The 20,107-nt window shown below is 41.9% G+C and overlaps 1 protein-coding gene across 7 annotated transcripts in view; it reads left to right on the forward strand.

Annotated features, from left to right (window-relative positions):
* Positions 1 to 20,107, forward strand: part of BORCS5 (BLOC-1 related complex subunit 5) — a 112,166-nt gene that overhangs the window by 6,725 nt on the left and 85,334 nt on the right. The window contains exons 1-2 of one of the 7 annotated variants that reach the window (XM_038576818.1): positions 7,519 to 7,656; positions 11,275 to 11,418. In XM_038576818.1, coding sequence (XP_038432746.1) covers position 7,656; positions 11,275 to 11,418 — 145 coding nt within the window. In that variant the 5' untranslated portion in view covers positions 7,519 to 7,655. The other 6 variants (XM_038576823.1, XM_038576817.1, XM_038576822.1 and 3 more) reach the window with 6 other exon arrangements.

Here is a 20,107-nt window from a genome sequence, read left to right on the forward strand (position 1 = left end):
CGATGTGGGACTCGATGTGGGACTCGATGTGGGGCTCGATGTGGGGCTGGATCCGGGGCCTCCAGGATCAGGCCCCGGGCTGTAGGCGGCGCGAAACCGCTGTGCCACCAGGGCTGCCCTGAAAAGATCCTTGATCCTCTTCTCTTGATGCCTTAGAAGTCCCATTTATATGAAAGCAGATTTTTTTTTAAGTATTTTATTCAGAAGATATGTATTAAATACTTGCAGGGGGAAATTAAAGACCCCCAAGACATTAGACCTACCTTCAAGATGCTTACAAAGGGCAAGACAGACAAATCAATTATTGTGTAAAGAATAAACATAGGGCAGCCCTGTTGGCTCAGCGGTTTAGCGTCGCCTTCAGCCCAGGGCCTGATCCTGGAGACCTGGGATCGAGTCCCACATCAGGCTCCTTGCCTCTGTCTGTCATGAATAAATAAATAAAATCTTTAAAAAAAAAAAAAGAATAAATATTATGATAGAAGACGTTAAGGAAGCTCAGAAGAGGGATGCATCATCTGGACTTCTGGGAGGAGATGAAAAATTTAATCTTTTTTTAAAGGACCTTAATTTTTATTTTTTATTTTTAAAGATTTTATTTATTTATTTATTTATTTATTTATTTATTTAGGGGGGAGAGAGAGAGAGAGAAAAAAAAAGAGAGGGAGAGGGAGAAGCAGGCTCCCCACTGAGCAGGAAGTCCGATGCAGGACTGGATCCCAGGACACTGAGATCATGACCTGAGCCAAAGGCACCCCAAGACTTTAATTTTTTTAGAACAGTTTTAGGTTCACAGTAAAATTGAGCGGAAGGTTCCCATATACCCCTTGCCCCCACACATGCACAGCCTTCCCCATTAACAACATCCTCCACCTGAGAGGTACATTTTCCTACAACTGATCAACCTATACTGACACATCATAATTACCCAAAGTCCATAGTTTACCTTAAGTTCACTCCTAGTGTATTACACTCTATGGATTTGGACAAATGTGCAATAATGTATATCCACCACTGTGGGATTATACAAAGTATTTTTATTGCCCTAACTATCCTCTGTACTCAGCCTATTCATTCCTCCACCCCCCCACAAACCCTGGAAGTCACTGGCAATCATTTGGTCTTTTTATTGCCATGTTTTGCCTTTTCCAGGTGTCATAGAGTTGGAATAATGTACTACGTAGCCTTTTCAGATTGGCTTCTTTCACTTAGTATTATACATTTACATTTCCTGTCTTTTCATGGCTTAATAGCTCATTTCTTTTTAGCATTGAATAACATTTCATTGTCTGGATATACTAGTTTGTTTATACATTCACATACTGAAAGATATTTTGGTTGCTTCCATGGTTTGGTAATCATGAATAAAGCTGCTATGAACAGCCATGTGTAGGATTTGTGTGGACATAGTTATCAACTGTAAGTTAACCTTGAAGGATGAAGTTCAGTTAGCCAAAGGTAGAGGAAAAAGTGCTGAATATTCCAGACAGAGAGAATGGCATGAGTATTCAGAGAATTTTATTCTGACTGGCATGAGTTTTTTTTCTGTATGCAAATGTAATAGAAAGAAAGGCTGGGGTCAGAGCAAGTAAGTTCTCACATGCCAAATTTGAAACTTTGTCCTGAAGCCATGGGGAGTTATTGAAGGTTTTTATAGGGCAGTGGCAGGTCCAGAGACCTTATTAATATTCTAAAAATTCTGTTTGCCAGCCATATGTAGGATGGATTGAAGGAGGTGAAGCCGGAGGCCTTCTGCTCTCCTAGAAATAGAAGAAGTGAGGAGGCCCTGACTAGGGTATGGAGGTAGAAAAGAAATTAAGGAGAGAGACCCTCCAGACTTGTGAGTAGTTGGAGGTGGTGGTAGAGATAAGCAGATTTACGGCGTAGGAGACTGGCTGTTTGGAGTGTCAGGCAATATAGAGATATGGGAGGAGGAGCTAGTCTGGAATGGATAGATGCATAAGGAGTTTCAGAAAATTTGAATCCTGGTTTTATTACTTATTAACTTTGCAATCAAGAATAAACTCCTTGGGATCCTTGGGTGGCGCAGCGGTTTGGCGCCTGCCTTTGGCCCAGGGCGCGATCCTGGAGACCCGGGATCGAATCCCACGTCGGGCTCCCGGTGCATGGAGCCTGCTTCTCCCTCTGCCTGTGTCTCTGCCTCTCTCTCTCTCTCTCTCCTCTGTGACTATCATGAATAAATAAATAAAATCTTTAAAAAAAAAAAAAAAAAAAAAGAATAAACTCCTTAACCTCTATGCAAAATGAAGAAGGTGTTATCTACTTTATAGGCAGGTCATACAGGGTCAATATTATTGATGAAATTTGGAAGTTTTGGGGTTCATGAACGAACGGCCAAGAAAGAATTCTTGAGACCTTTTTGGTGCAAAAAAGTGATTTTATTATAGCATGGGGATAGGACCCATGGGCAGAAGGAGCTGCAGCGGGATTGTGAGTAGTGACTGATAATATACTTTAAAAATTTATTATTATTATTATTAAAAATCTTATTTATTTATTCATGAGAGACAGAGGCATAGGCAGAAGGAGAAGCACCTGCACCCCCATGTTTATAGCAGCAATGTCCACAATAGCCAAACTGTGGAAGGAGCCTCGGTGTCCATCGACAGATGAATGGATAAAGAAGATGTGGTCTATGTATACAATGGAATATTACGCAGCCATTAGAAACGACAAATACCCACCACTTACTTTGACATGGATGGAACTGGAGGGTATTATGCTGAGTGAAATAAGTCAATTGGAGAAGGACAAACATTATATGGTCTCACTCATACGGGGAATATAAAAAATAGTGAAAGGTAATAAAGGGGAAAGGAGAGAAAATGAGTGAAAATATCAGAGAGGGTGACAGGACATGAAAGACACCTAACTCTGGGAAATGAACAAGGGGTAGTGGAAAGGAAGGTGGGCAAGGGTTTGGGGTGACTGGGTGATGGGCACTGAGGGGGGCACTTGGTGGGATGAGCACTGGGTGTTGTACTATATGTTGGCAAATTGAACTCCAATTAAAAAATATATACAAAAAAAAAAAAAAAAGGAGAGAGAGAAGCAGTCTCTCTGTGGGGAGCCTGATGTGGTACTCCATCCCAGCACCCCAGGATCAGGACCTGAGCCAAAGGCAGACACTCAACCAGTGAGCCACCCAGGTGCCCCTGATTACATACTTTTTAATTAGCGGGGGTTAGGGAATAGCGTAAGTCTCTAAGGAATTTGGAAGCAAGGCCTTTAGGACCTTGAGGGGCCAGCTGCAGTTAAGATTACTTCTAGTCTTAAATAAAACATAAACATAAAGGCATAAAAGCAGCCATGGGGTCCTTATGGAAGGTCATACTCTGCATGTTTCAGGTCTCTGTCACTGGGAGGCAAGCTGCAAGGAGATTTAATTTAAGCTCCAATTTCTCTCACCTTTGTTTCCCTCTCATTATGAAAGTGCCTTAAAAAACCCAAATGACTGTTCAGTTGTTACTTACTGCGTGTATAAGTCACACAGGTTGCTGTTCATGGGGAAATGATTTTAAAGGTGCTAAAAGGCATTGGTTCCAAATGTGTTCTACCTCTAAAGTCCATAGTGTAGCCCCTCTAGGAGAATCCTTGAAGTATAAATCCCCAATTAATTTTCTTGCCACCAGATTGTAAGCTTCCTAAGGCTAAGGACTAGGTCTTGTTGGATCACTTATTCCTAACCTCTAGCAAATGCCTGGCACATTATAGACTACCAATAAAAGTTGAGTCAAGGAATGAAGACATTTTGTATTTCTATATCCTTTCTCTGATAACAGCTATCGAGATATAATTCATATACCATACAATTCACCTAATTAAATTGTACAATTCAAAGGTGCTTGAGTGGCTCAGGAGGGTAAGTGTCTGCCTTCAGCTCAGGTCATGTTCTCAGGGTCCTGGGATTGAGCCCCACATTGAATCCTGCTCAGCAGGGAGCCTGCTTCCCCCCTCTCTTTCTGCCCCTCCACCCTGCTCATGCTCTCTCTCTCAAATAAATAAAATCTTTTAGAAATAAATTATAAATCCATTGGTTTTTAATATATTCAGTTATGCAACTGTTACCACAATAAATTTTGACCATTTTTATCACTCCCAGAAGGAAACCCCTATACTTATTAATAGTTACTCCCCCTTTTCCCTTCCACACCCCTCCTCCTCAGCTTTAGGCGACCACTAATCTTTTTTTTTTTAAGATTTTATTTTTTCATGAGAGACACACAGAGAGAGGCAGAGACATGGGCAGAGGGAGAAGCAGGCTCCCTGTGGGGAGCCCAAAGCGGGACTCGATCACAGGACCCCAGGATCATGACCTGAGCAGAAGGCAGATGCTCAACCACTGAGCCACCCAGGTGCTCCTTTATTTATTTTTTTTTAAGATTTATTTATTTGAGAGAGTGAGCAAGAAAGAGCATAAGCCAGGGGAGGAGCAGAGGAAGAGGGAGGAACAGGCTCCCCGCTGAGTAGGGATCTGGACATGGGACTCTATCCCAGGACCCCGAGATCACTACCCAACCCTAAGGCAGACACTTAACCAATTGGGCCACTCAGGTGCTTGGCAACCACTAATCTATTTTTGTGTCTATAGTGCCTTTTCTGGATATTTTATATAAATGGAATCTATAATATGTGATCTTTTTGTGGTGGGATCTTTTCCAACAGAATAATGTTTCTTAAGGCTTATACCTGTTGCAGTACATTTTAGCACTTCATTTGTTGGTGGGAGGCAAATAATATTCTATTATATGGATATACATTTTATTTACCCCGTGGAAAAAAAATGGTGATGTAAGAGATCTCAGCCTGTGTCCCCACAAAAAGATCAACGATTAGACAGTCATCCACAAACAAAAACAGCTCTGGGAGAGTTCTGGAGCCCATTTAAGAAATGTCAGCAACATAGTACAACAAACAAGAATAATCACACATGGGAAGGAGGAGGAAGAAGATAGCTTCATTTTGACTGCATCATCCCATCAAGACAGCACTGCTCAGCACCAAGAGGAAACCTCTCATCTAGAAAGAGTTCTCCTTGCCAGGAAAGGAAGAGCAGAGTGAGTGACCAGCTTCCCCAGACGTTCAGAAGAGTGCACAAAGATCCTGCCTCAGTCTCACTGCACTGGTAAAGCTGAGACATATAGACATATACAGACTGCTAGAAACAAGGTCTTCCTTGGTGCTATGCAATGGGAGCAATCAAGGTTCAAAATGCCTTGCTCTGTAGTCAAACCAAGCGGGTTTTACCCCTAAAGACACCAATGACAAGCACAACTGCCAGGGACCCCTTGCAGATCTCACCAGCTTTTGTCTCATAGGCATTCATATTCACTGACATCAGCCACCCAAGTCTCTCAGTCTCTCGCTGCTCCCTCCTACCCTCAGCCCAGGCCAGGAACCACAAGGGCATCCAGCCGAGGCCTCTGCAGCTGTGCAAGTGCAACAGCTAGATCTCTGTGGCTGATGTGCACTGTGTGTGTGTGCACTCAGAGCTAGTCCCTCCAGCTGCACACTTGCACACCACCTGCCTGATACCCATAACCAGGCTCCACAGCAGTGCCCATGCCTGAAGGGAGAGAGTGCAACCACAGAAGAGCACACTGACAGCCTGGGCCTTTCAGCTGCTTGTGGGCAGCTGAAAAATACAATGATTAAATGGAAACATTTAATACAGAGCTGAGAGCTTAGCTGACCAAACAGAAGAAGGAATCAACAAACTAGAAGACAGATCAATTAAAGTCACCCAATCAGAGAAGCATGAAGAAAAAAAGAATGAAAAGGAATAAAGAAAGTCCCTATGGGACTTACTGCGCCCCATGAAGAGAAATAATGTACATATCATTGGAGTCCCAGAAAGAGAAAAGAGGAAGAAAGAAGCAGAAAGTGTATGTAAAGAAATAATGGCTGAGAACAATCCAAACCTGGGGAGAAATTCGGATATCCAAGATTATGAACCCAATAGGTCAACCCAAAATTTCAATCTAAACCATTTTCTCCAAGACATGTTATAATTAAAACTACCTAAAATCAAAGAGAATTTTTAAAGCAGAGAGAGAAACAAATTTTCTCTCATATAAGGCGATGAACAGATTTTTCAGCAGACACCTTGCAGGCCAGGAGAGAATAGGATGCTATATTCTACATATATGTTCATTCTTCAGTTGAGAACATTTACAATGTTCGGTTTAGAATGAACTGTTCATCCAGTGGGAAGCATAAAAAACACCATCACATCAGTGTGGATTAGGGCATGGAACACAAGATAAATATATTTTGATGTGGAAAAGGGGAAAGAAAAGCCAGAACATGAGTTCTACTCTCCCCTTTTCCCTGGTCTCTTGGCTGCCCTCAAAGATGGCAGACCCGGGAGAGGAGCCAGGGGCTCTCCAGGAAGAAGTGGTCCCATCAGCCTGGTGGTTTATGTAAGGCTCAAGACTACAGTCAAACACCATCTCCTAGGAGCCTGCTTGATCTCTCAGGCATTTTTTAGTTCTTCATATTCCCACCAAATACTGAATTTACATTCATTTGCACTTTCCTCGTAGTATTGCAATAGCGAGTAGAGGAAAGAGCATGGGTTTGAAATCAGAGAGTCCTAAATCCTAGTTCCGCCATTTGGACCACGAAGAAGTTACCCATTTGTGGGCCTCAGGTTTGCTTTGAAAATCAAATAAGGTAACATAAGTGAAATGTCTATGATGCTATAGAATAGAAGGGATTTAGTTCATTTGGCATTGCTTCTGAGACTACAAATATAAAATCTTAGGATATTTGCTTGAAATTTCACGAAGCAAATAATATAAAGTGAGTTGCAAAGTTCTGGGAACCCCAAAGTATCCCACCTCCTCGGTGGCATTGATCTGCCCAATCTGGCAGATTCCATGTTGCATCACTTGTACTCCACCCTCACCTTTGCTGGCTTGGGAATGGATTGTGGCTAATTGTCAACGTCCCCAGAAAGTGCTTTAGGGGTACCCACTTTCCTCTGAGGATGCACACACACCCTAACATGTGAATCAGCATTTTCTTTTTTTTGTTTGTTTGTTTTTTGTTTTTTTTGAATCAGCATTTTCTATTTCTTTCTTTTTCTCTCATTGCCAGTTCCTCCCTTCACCGTCCATATTTTTTGTATGGCTGTCCACTGCCCACCTCCTAGCTTCTGGAACTGAAACAGAAGCTTTGCTTTTAGGGAGTTGTGGATTCTAATCCTAAAGATCTGTCTAGCACCTCTCTTCCTCCATCTGTAAACGAGGTCGAAAAATTTGCGATATATACAAATACCGAATCACCGGCTGTACACCTGAAGCTCACGAAATGCTGTGTGTCAATGACAGCTCAACCAAACCAACAATCCCCCCCGCGCCCATCCTATTTAGTCAATAAAGCGCCGAGAGAGGGAGGATGCTTAAAGGTGACGCCTCATTACACGAGGGAAGGCCTTACTCTTCCGGGCGGCCGTGGCTGTGCGGCGGTCGGGCCCTTTAAGGAAGGCGGTGACGCCGCGGCCAGCCTACCCGCCCTCCCCCGGGCCCGGCGTGGGGGCGGGGCAGGCTCCCAACCCGGAACTGACGGCTGCGCGCAGCCGGCGCCGCCAATCCGCGTCCCGGAAGGAGTGAGCTTGCGGCGCCCGAGCGAGTGAGTGAAAGCGGCGCCGCCCGCCGGCGGCTGGCGCGGCCGAAGCCGGGCGTCCTCCGCCTCCTCCCTTTCGGGTCCCCCGGAGAAAGCGGGCGAGCTTCTGGCGGCCGCGCTGCGCTTCCCGGCGCGGCTGTTCCCTGAGTAGGGCCTCCCCTCCGCCGCCGCCCGCGCGTGTCCGTGGCCGGCCGTGCGGCGGCGCCCACCCTCGCGGTAGCATCCCTGGCCCCAGCCCCTGCCCGGTCGGCCCGCCGTTCCTCCGCTGCCACCGCTGCCGGCACCATGGGCAGTGAGCAGAGCTCCGAGGTCGAGAGCCGACCCAACGATCTGAACCCCTCAGGTCGGTGTCCTAACTTCGCCCTCCTCCAGCTGGCCCCGTCTGCCTGCCGCGGGGGCTGCCTCCCCGCCTCGTGGGCACCGGGACCGCGGACGCCGACGCCCAGAGAGCCCCCGCCCTGCTCGTTTTCTCGAAAAGAGCGAAAAAGGCCACCGCCTGTCCTGGCCGTCACTCCCGCGATGGGAGCGAGTGCCCTGAGACGCGAGCTAAACCAGCCGTGCGCTCGGGCCCGCTGCTTCTCCCAGCTCCGCCTCCTCTTTAAAAGACGACCTGGTTAACGTTTGGCGAGGGTACTCGGGACGGGCCTGGGGTGATGCGGCTCACGCAGCGGATGGGGCACGGACAGGGCCTCTCCGAACGCGTTCCTTCTGACAGCGGGTCTTAGACGCTCCTCTGCAGGGGTGTGGGGCAGGTGTGCAGTCGCTTCGGACCCTTGGGTGCGAGCGAACGTCTCCAGAAGCTGCATTTTCCCTCGAGGTGTCTCGACTCCCTTTCTCATATCGGAGGAACCGGTCAGCACCGTAGGCTCTGGTGTTTTTCTTTATTCTTCGCGCTTACATAGTTTTAAGATTTCTCCCAGCGCTTGAGGTAGGAATGGGAGGATTATTGCGCTGGGAATATAGTAAGCATTCAGTAAATGAAACAGCTGAGGTCTATTTGAGAATCATATGCCCCCCCCCCCTTTTTTTTTTAGCCACAAATCCTAGGACAACTGGCACCGCTCTGGATACACTAGGGTTGCTAATCCAAACGGGATTAAATGTGGAGCCTAGATATAAACTATTAGCTTCAGGTGTACGATCTAGTGATTTGATACTTGTATATATTATGAAATTTTAGGCCCTGTTTTACAGGAGAAAGAGAGATGCTAGATAGAATTAAAATCCACAACTCTTTTTTTTTTTTTTTAAGATTTTTATTTATTCATGAGATACACAGAGAAAGAGAGGGGGCGGGGCAGAGACACAGGCAGAGGGAGAAGCAGGCTCCCTGCAGGGAGCCCGATGTGGGACTCCATCCCGGGTCTCCAGGATCACGCCCTGGGCCCAACGCAGACGCTAAACCGCTGAGGCACCCAGGGATCCCCACACAACTGTCTTTCAATACGCAGAACCGTTCTCTGCCTGGTAGGATCTGTAGTTCAGAAAAGTAGAAGCCGACAGATCTAGGGTTACGACTAGTTCAGACCCTCATTTGGAGGATAGATTGGCACAGCTTCTAATGGTGAGCGGCATCTCTTAGCTTTGCTACATTGTGCTATTTCCTTGGGAAACCCAGATTATTTTATCTGTTACAGAAAATACAGTAATAGTTGTCACCCTTTATTTCTTTGCCTATGTGTCAGTCTAGAAGCGTATTTGAGGGGAAGAAGTGTGGCATCTTTTTAATATGCTTGCTCACCTCCTGACCCAACAGCATGAACTTGAATTAGTACTGTAGCATGCTAACCAATAGCATAGGTTAGAATTTGCAGAGTCCCCTGTGCTAAGTAGTTTCACGTGCATCCACATTTAATTCTTATAGCCCCATTTTACAGGTAAGGTGATAGAGATTAGCTAGAACCTAGTGAAATCTGTTTTCCCCTGGAGTCTGGGGGAGAAGAAATCACTTAATTTGTAGCAGAAAAGATTTCTGGCTTGGGATTTGTGAAATATTAGGTAAATTACCAAATGAGATTAAGAGGCACTTCTTGAAGAGCAGTAAAAGCAGAGATTCTAAAAGAGTGAATGCCAAGCCCAGGAAACTCTGGCCTCCAGGAGGACTCTGTGGCATCCCTCCATTAACCTTTGAGACATGACTACGATGAGCTTGCAAATACTAACTTCTAGAAGGTAAACCACTTTATTTTTTTATTTTATTTTTAAAATTTTTATTTATTTATGATAGTCACACACACACACACACAGAGAGAGGCAGAGACACAGGACAGAGGGAGAAGCAGGCTCCATGCACCGGGAGCCCGACGTGGGATTCCATCCCGGGTCTCCAGGATCGTGCCCTGGGCCAAAGGGAGGCGCCAAACCGCTGCGCCACCCAGGGATCCCCGGTAAACCACTTTAAAGGTTTATTCTTGCCCTAACCAGGAAGATATTTGAGGAGAGGAGGATATTTTGGTCTGGTCTAGGAAGTTGTTGGTATTTGGAATCCTTCCTACCAATGCTTTACTTTCTCTCAAGGGACCTGGAATTGACCAGCTGCTAGCAGTCCTACAAATTTCTGAATTTGGCCTCAGCCTAAAAGGGACCTCTACTATTTATTTCTGCCCTTTTTCGACTAATGCCTATAACTGTAAGGGTGAGGGGTCTGTGCCTCCGGAATAGACCCATCGTATAGGGTTGAGAACCAGTATTTTTCCCCCCATGAGTAGGATCTATTAAAAGTACCTGGCTTGCTGTGATAAGGTGGCTAGACAGTTTGCAACCTCAGTTTCACAGGGATGGACCACATACACCAATATCCTATACATCTCCTTTTCTAGCACTGTTGACCTTGGGCAGGTAACAGCCAAATTTTGTACTCTCATTTTCTCATTGGTAAAATAGGGACAATGAAAAAAAAAATAAGGACAACGGGGATCCCTGGGTGGCGCAGCGGTTTAGCGCCTGCCTTTGGCCCAGGGCGCGATCCTGGAGACCCGGATCGAATCCCACGTCGGGCTCCTGGTGCATGGAGCCTGCTTCTCCCTCTGCCTGTGTCTCTGCCTCTCTCTCTCTCTCTGTGTGACTATCATAAATAAATACAAATTTGAAAAAAAAAAATAGGGACAATGTCAGGAGAACCAAAGAAGTAAAAATTTAAAATAATCTACCTATATTTTTGTGTGTTGAACAGTAAGATATTTTTAATTACAAAAGGAATTTCATACATGTTATAGGGTCCTGTAATGTTTGAAGGTTTTTTAGTCGAAAATAGAGGTCTCCCATGATTCATTGCCACCTTCCAGCCCGCACTGCGGGATAAGTGCAGTTAGCATTTCTTTTTGTGTAAAAATACGTGTCTTTTTTTTTTTTTTTTAAGATTTTATTTATTTATTCATGGGAGACACACAAAGAGAAGCAGAGACACAGGCGGAGGGAGAAGCAGGCTCCATACAGGGAACCCGACATGGGACTTGATCCTGGGTCTCCTGGATCAGGCCGAAGGCCAAACGTGGCGCTAAACCCCTGAGCCACCTGGGATGCCCCTAAAAATACATTTTTTTAATGAATGTACTCAAAACAGCTTTGGTGAGACAGAGGGGGCAACTAACATGGAGCTCCTGAGCAGTGTAACTTTATTTTCAGTGACCCCTTCTCCAGCGAAGCATAGAGCCAAGATGGACGATATTGTGGTTGTAGCTCCAGGCTCCCAGCCCTCAAGGAACGTTAGCAACGATCCTGATGTCATCAAGTTGCAAGAGATTCCAACTTTCCAGCCGCTTTTGAAAGGTAAGAACTTGGCTTTTGTCTTATCTGAACCTGCCAGAAATGTTTGCGTAGACACACTAATCTTCCCAGAGAGCTATGTGCCTTCCTCATCTCCTTTAGGTCTTTGCTTAAATGGCATCTTCTTGGTGAAGCCTTTGGCTGCCCTGTTTAGAATTGCAACCCTTTTTGCTATTTTTCCCTGTAATAGTTAATCACCGTTGATCTGCTGCATAGTTTACTTATTTGTTTACAGTCTGTGTTTCTCTGTTAGAATGTGGGCTCTGTGATGGTAGGAACTTTCTGTGTTTTGTGCACTGTCGAATCATAGCACCTGAAATAGAGCATAGTATAAAGTAGGTACTGAGAAACTGCATGAATGAATGATGTTGGAGTTGGCCTTTACCTGTATATTTATACGAAAAGATTTTTCACTGTTATTTGTGGTCTGAACTATGGGTTGACTAGTTCAGATCCATAAAATGTCTATAATCCTAGATAAACTTAGAATTAATCCTGACAACCATTTTGTATGAGAGTGGAGGGTATATATGAGAGGATTAGCATATATTGATCAGTGTATACTGAGATCAGAGTTACCTTTTTCTATTTTTACTTTTTAAAGATTTATTATAGAGAGAGCACACACATGTGAGCATGTGCAAGCAGGAGGAGGGGGCAGGGGAAGAGGGAGATAAGCAGATTCCCTGAGGAGTGAGGAGCCAGACAAGGGGCTTGATCCCAGGACCCTTGGATCATGACCTGAGCCAAAATCAAGAGTCAGATGCTCAACCGACTGAGCCACCCAGGCACCCCAGAGTTACCTTTTAATATAAATTGTATTATTCATTTGATAATTTTTAATTATCAAATTTTATCAAAAGCGGTAAATGATAATTTCATTACATATTTTTATGTTACATGTTTTTGTTAATAAATTTATCTTATGTTGTCGTCATATACATTAAAGAAGTAGTAGCAATGACTTTGTGTTAACTAAATGGGGTTTCTATTATAAGAATCCCTCTTTTTGTCTCTTTTCCTCCAGAAGATTAGGAAATAGAAATGAACATAAGGTCCTGGTTTACTTAACCTGGTACAACATAGTATAAAACTTCTTGCGTTTATACAGCTATTTGTATTGGAAGGTACCCTCCTCCACACACATACAAACACATGTCATCCCCTTAATCCTTACATAGTTAAATATGTTTGAATGATTTGTGTCAGATCAGACACCTCACAGGTAGAGAGGTTGAACTTGAACCTTCTTCAATGATGTCAAATACTAGTTACACTATTCCACAGTGTACCTAAAAAAACAAAAATAAAACAGAGTCCTATATCGTCTCATTCTGCCCCACACTTCGTCTGCTTTCCAGGTGAGGAAATAAAAGATTTCAGTCTTTTCCCAGAGGCCTCAGTGTTCGACTTTGCAAACCGCTTTGGTTCTTATGTGAAAAAACACATTACATCTTGTTGCAAGTCTTAATAGTTTTCATTATTTTGAGGGATAACGTGATTCTCCAAAAAAGCCAGCATTAATGAAATTTCCATCTCCACATGTCCCTGTACAATCAGATTAGAAGATAGCCAGATTTAATGAATCTGTAGAAACTTAGAGGTGGACACTTGTGTTTTGTGCTCTAGCCCTCCCAGACATGCATGTAGTACTGCCCAGATTTGTAGTGTCACGCCTCTGCTTCCTGTTAGCTATGTCCTCCCATAGTCCTTCTAGTCCTGGGTGAGGCCTGATGTGACCAGCATTTGTCCTCACTTTAGGCAGACTAAAAACAAGCAAGAACAAAAACCAAAAACTCCCAGCATTTTGAGATATATTTAATAATTTCCTGGAATGTTTCTTTTCTAAGCATTCGAAATAATTCTTATTTTATGGCAGTGGATTGATTAGTAGAGAAAGTATCGAGGAGAAGGCTTGGAAACTAACCTCAGATTGATTGATTGATTTTAATTTTTTTAAATTTTTATTTATTTTTAAAGATTTTATTTATTTATTCATGAGAGATAGAGGCAGAGACACAGGCAGAGGGAGAAGCAGGCTCCATGCAGGGAGCCCCACATGGGACTTGATCTCGGGGTCTCCAGGATGAACCCTCCCCCCCCCCAGCAGAAGGCTGCGCTAAACCACTGAGCCCCTGGGGTTGCCCCCAATCTCAGATTTAAAATCATCATTGGGAACTCTAGAAGTGAATGACTACAGTGCAGTTGGACTTGGTTGCATTGATACCTGGATTTAAATTGGGACTTGGCTACCCACTGGTTATGTAGCCCTGACTTTGTTTTTCACCTCTTTTGGACCTTGGTTGTTGAGAACATTGAGAATAGATGTGAGAGAGAGAGGAAGACTGCTGAGGGGCAGGTTGCAGTTAAGGGGTGATTTGGGATTTGGCTAAAAATGGTGGAGAAATTAGTTGATAAGGGTGGCATGAAAATAGAAATGACAACACGTGGCAGGAGCCAGACTGCAGGGAACAAAAAAAAAGCCAGGAATCATTTAAGTGAGTGCTTGTGTTTCACTGGTGAAAGAGGAAACCTCTTAGTGATTAGAAGGCAGGGGGACAGTTGGGTGGAAATAATAAGTATAATTATGATAATAGTAGGATCTAACCCCTCCTCTCCCTCCTGTACCTTGGCATGATATTGTTATTCTTCCCGCTTTATAGATTAAAACATTAAGGTCCACAGAGCAGAATTCATTATCTCGAATCCCATGGCTCTAAGTGATAGCCCCTCTAAAGATGGCATCAGGACATGGAGTTTTTAACTGTTTGGTTTTGCACGTGGAATAAGACTGTTTCCAAGTCTAGCAAAGCCAATTATAAAGATCACTAGGCTGAAAAAGAAAATAGGGTGATGAGTGTAGGGTTGTTTGGATTTTTAGGTGCAGCATTTGTTGCAGAGCCTCCTGCTTTGACATTGTTCTGCCTGGTAATTTAAAGGCCTGCCGTCTGCCTGCTGGGCTGCTGGAGGGGCCACTCATCACTGCTGCCTTTATACTCTAATCTCTTTTTTTCACCCTTTACTGCTTTCAAGATGAGGCTATTTCTCAAAGTAGTAAAAAGGCCACACAGTGAGGGCTGTACCCCCCAGGTTTGATTTCAGAAAGCTTTTTATTCAAGTTAATGACAGTTTATTCTTTCAAAACAATATATTCAAGTATTACAGAGTTCACTATTGTTCCATAACGTCATGTGATGTAGTGCTAATGCTGGTGGGTGATCTGCAGATCCCAGTAGCTGGGCGAGTTTGGGGCTATTCGTATGACTGAGGTAATGTTTGCATTTTTAATAAGCAAGCAGATTCTTTCCTTGGTCTTAACCCTTTTGGATAAATATACCAGAGTATAATTTGTGCTCTAGTATACTGGTGCCAAATATCTGTTCCTCTTTTTATTTAAACCAAAAGAATTTCTATTTTTCATAGCAATATCTAAATTAGTAATTATTTTGAAGTGTAAAGTATTTGCTATAAAATGAAAAATTAAAAAATTATAAGTAGTAATAAATGGCCACAACAGAACACAAAAGCAAAATGTAGATTTGATGCAAATTAGATTCCTGGGGTTAAACAAGCCCTATAAATCTCTTACTTGAAATTCAGCCTCTTATATTTTTTAGTGAATTGCATGATTTTATGTCAGTCTATAGAAATGAAATATTCATAAGAGAAATGAAAAATTGATATTTTATATGTAAAAGTTATAGAATTATCAGGAGTTCATCATCCTGATGATGAATATATGCATACACACCCACACACACACAGAGGCATGTATGCGCACATATGACCTTCTTTACAACTTACGATTCTTTACTGACTCTGGATATAAGGTAAGATTGTCCTGCTGCCTAAGGAGGACACTGTCCTTGTTACCAGCAAAGAAAGTCAAACATATACAGTGTAGATGCTTAAGTGATACTAAGCAGCTTTGTTGGGAGTTTGTTTGGTTGTTGAGAACATGATGTATGTGTAGTAGATTTTGACAGTGAAAAGCCTGGGGCCCTTCTTGGTGGAACAGAATCTCATGAAATAGCAGTGAAGTCTCCCAAATCATATGGAACATTGAGAATTAATGCATGAGGCTGGAGCTGGGAAGGAATGAATCAATGGAAAAGGGTGGTGAGGAGAACATGAGGGAGCTGCGTTTCAAATGACCAGTTTATTCACATCTTTCTCACCCATTCATCTTTTAGCCAGACAAATAAAGGTGGAGAGTCTTTGCGTTCATCAGACACCTGTCTCTGCCAGCTGTCAGACCTTATCTCTGTTTTGGAAATAGGATGCCAAAGGAGAGGATGGGAGAATGGATTTTCGAGCTTGGTCTTCTCTGAATGGCATAAAGGTGACCTCTAAGGCCAGGGTTGATCCTGAGAGTCTATTTTACCCCAAATACTATATTTGAAAAGTTGATGATGTGTTCCCAATTACCTTCTAGATGATTTGTCTATCTAATACCTTTTCAGTTAACCTTTTAAACATGGCTGTTAGCCAGAAGAGCTGAAGTACTAGGCGAGTGATCCCTTAAATCAGTTGAGAAGGCAGAGCCATTTTGCAAGAGCAGCCTGACTTTTTTCCTCATTTCACTATGCATCTGTGCGTGTATCCATACTTGTTTCTTTCCATCAGATCTAAGAGCGAGTATGTCAGTACCTTTCTCCGAAACTTAATGCCTTTTCATTTCATTTTTTTCTCCATTTGCTGAGACTTTGCTTCTGTACTTTCTTTGAATTTAGCATCTAGCTTAGTAAGCCTCTTTCCTCTTGTGCCAATTTACAGTTCTTCCCATCTTTTTTTTTTTTAATTTATTTATTGAGAGAGTAAGTGAGCACGTGAGTGAGCTGGGGCTGGGGGCAGAGGCAGAGGGAGAGAGATAATCTCAAGTGGACTCCAATCTGGAGCACCACGCAGAGCTCTCTCAGGACCCTGAGATCATAGCCAGAGCTGAAATCAAGAGTTGGATGCTCAACGGACTGACCTACCCAGGCTCCACATATATTTTTCCCATCTTTTAAATGGAAGAGACAAAAATACCTTCTTTTGACTCCATTTCCTCTCTTGCTACCATGCTTTCTCTTATCTCTGCTGCCAGATTTACTGACTACATGGCCACTACATGCTGTCACCACATCCTTTCTACCTCTTCCATTCTTGAGGTTCTATGGTCTGGCTCTCACATATACTTCATTAACATTTGTTTTGGAAGGTTATTTTGAAGTCGTCTCTTTTCATGCCTAAAGTTTTTCTCAGTCCCCATTCTTTTCCATATTTAAATTTCCATCCCACTTAAACTTTCAGCTTTATGATCCACCCCCCACATTGTGTTTTATTTTTTTTGGTCTCATGGCCTAATGCTTTTTTGAAGAATTGAGGTCTTAAGAGTTTTATTTTAGAATATAGACATCTAGATGATTCTAAGCCTTCATCATCAGCTTCAGCTTTTTTAAAAAAGATTTTATGTAATTAAAAAAATAAAAGATTTTATGTATTTATTAGAGAGATTGAGAGCAAGCAGAGGGAGGAACAGAGGGAGAGAACAAGCAGACTTTGTGCTGAGCACACAGTCCAATGTGAGGCTCTCAATCCCAAGACCCTGAGATTCTGACCTGAGCCAAAAATCAAGAGCCAGACACTTAACCAACTGAGCCACCCAGGCGCCCCTCAGCTGCAAACTTCTTGTCCATTTCTCCAACTGGTCAATACAAGCAAGTGTTGTATTTTTAATTCAGCATGCCCCATCTTCCACCTATGTATGTATTGGTTCATTTATTCAACAAGCATTTATAGGACCTTATTTTATTAGGTGAATGAGACACATTCGTGTACACTTAAAAAGAATGTGTTGTTCAGTTGTTAGGTATAATGTTGGGGTTTTTTTTTTTTTAAGATTTATTTATTTATTCATGATCGAGAGAGGCAGAGACACAGGCAGAGGGAGAAGCAGGCTCCATGCCGGGAGCCTGAAGTGGGACTTGATCCCGGGATTCCAGGATCTCGCCCTGGGCCAAAGGCAGGCGCTAAACCGCTGAGCCACCCAGGGATCCCCTATTGTCGGGTATAATGTTTTACATCAAAGTGTGATTGATGGTATTTAATTAGTTCTACCACTTAAAGGTGTTAAAATCTCCAGCTGTGTTGTGTTTGTCTATGCCTTTTGTATTTTGGAGAGCTTATTAGGCATTCACACACTGATGTTTATTATATTGACCCTTTTATTATTATGAAATTGTCCTTCTATCTGTGGCATTATCTCCTGTCTTGAAGTCTGTTTTGTCTTATGTTAATATATTTTCTCATACTTATTGTTTGCATAGTATGTATCTTTTTCCATTCTTTTATTTATGTATATTTTTATCTATTGTGTCTTTAAAGTGCATCTCTTATAGACAGCATTTGGTTGAGTCTTCTGTACCTATGCTGGCAGTCTGTCTTTTAATTGGGGTATAAATTGATATAGTTGGATTTAGGTCTACCATTTGGTTTTTGTTTTCTATTTGTGTGGTCTGCTTTTGGTTTCTCCCTTTTGCTGACTTTTTGGATGAACTGAATTTTTTTAGTATTCCATTTTAATTCCTCTATTAGCTTCTTTAGTTGTATTTTTTTGCATTATTTTTTTAGTGGTTGCTCTAGCGATTGTAATACACATTTTTTTTTTTTTTAAGATTTTATTTTTAAGTGATCTCTCCATCCAGTGTGGGGCTTGAACTCCCAATACCAAGATCAAGGGTCACATGCTCTATCAACTGAAGCCAGTCAAGTGCCCCATTATACACATCTTTAACACCATAGTCCACATAGAGTTAATATTGTGCCACTTTGCATGAAGTGTAAGACCCTTTCAGTGATGTGGTTCCATTTACCCCACTTCTTTGTGCTATAGTTGTCATATTAGTGCATCTCCATATGCTAGGAATCCCATATATAAATTAGTAAATTATATTTATATATAAATTAAATATAAACAAAATTTGTTATTGTAGTATGTAAAATAATTGTATATATTTGACAATAATATATTTTAAACACATACCTTTTTTTTACAATCACATATCTTTTTTTAATCACATATCTTTTTTTTTAATCACATATCTTTTAAAGAAATTAAAAACTATGTATGTAATGATATGTCTCCCCATATTTACCATTTCCAGAATTCTTTTTTTTTTTTTTTTCCATTTCCAGAATTTTTAGTCCCTTTCTGTAGATTCAGGTTTCTCTTTGATGTCACTTATTTTAGTCTAAAGACCTTCTTGGGGATCCCTGGGTGGCGCAGCGGTTTGGCGCCTGCCTTTGGCCCAGGGTGCAATCCTGGAGACCTGGGATCGAATCCCACATCAGCCTCCCGGTGCATGGAGCCTGCTTCTCCCTCTGCCTATGTCTCTGCCTCTCTCTCTCTCTCTCTGTGACTATCATAAATAAAAATAGAAAAAAAATTAAAAAAAAAAATAAAGACCTTCTTGTAGTATTTCTTATAGTGCAGATCACCTGGAAACAAATTTTATTTTTATTTATGTAAAGATAAATTTCTGCTCAATTTTTGCCCAGTTTGATTATAAAATTTTTCCCCCTTTTCTTGGGTAAGTTTTTGAGGAGATACTGTGGGACTCTGTGAAGTCTCATTTCTCAACACACTTTCTCCTTCACTGGTTATAATGCTGTTTCTTATTTGGATTAATTATACAGAGACAGTTGCCAAAAAGGGATTTTTTTCTACCTTTATCATTCCTTCTACATTTAGTAGTTTGCATTCTGCCATCAGGAAGAACTTTATTGTCTCTCCATTTATTTATTCATGTACTTATTTAAGTCTATGTGGAATGGCGAATTCTTGTTTTATTCGATTAGTTATAATCTGTGACAATCACTATTTTTAATCTCAAAATGCTCCAAATTTAGGGGTGCCTGGCTGGCTTAGTCAATGGTGTGAGCAACTCTTGGTCCTGGGGTTGTGGGTTCGAGTCCCTGTTGGGTGTAAAGATTACTTAAAAATATAAAATCTTAAAAAAATGCTCCAAGTTTATCCAGTTGTAACATTGTTAGTGTAGCTCACTGTGTCCTTTTGACATATTCTCATTATTTGAGCATGTTTTTATTTTCTGGCACAAATAATGTTTCAGACTTTTCTTGCTCTTCCTTGGCCCCAGCCTTAGAATCAGGCATTTCTCCAGGAGACCTGGTTATTATAGTGGAGAGTAGTATTTAAAACCAGTCTAAGGCATTCTCAGTGGATTTAGCAAGGAAATATATGTATGTGTATATACATAATACACACTTACATGTATTTTTGTATTTATATATATTGAAAATGCTAAGTTAACAATAATGTGTTCCAAGTTAATGATCTGTAGGTTTATAGTCTTTATCAAATACTTTGGCTATTATTTCTTCAAGTATTTTTTTGCCCCCCACTCCTTCTTTTTGTGGGACTGCATTTTATATGTTAAACCACTTGATGTTTCATAGGTCTGATCACTGGTGAACCTTTCTTTCTTTTTTTCTTTCTTTTTTTTTTTTTGGTCTCTTTCCTTTCTGTACTTATTTTGGATAATTTTATTGCTGTGTTTCTAGGTTTAGTGATTTTTTTTTTCTGTCTTGTCTATACTGTTCTTAATTCCATCCAATGAATTTTAAATTACAGATCATTGTATTTTTCAACTTTAGATGTACCTACCCGCCTTTTTTTTTTTTTTTTTTT

This window comes from Canis lupus, chromosome 27 (genome assembly GCF_011100685.1).
Source record: "Canis lupus familiaris isolate Mischka breed German Shepherd chromosome 27, alternate assembly UU_Cfam_GSD_1.0, whole genome shotgun sequence".
Taxonomy (NCBI): Eukaryota; Metazoa; Chordata; class Mammalia; order Carnivora; family Canidae; genus Canis; species Canis lupus.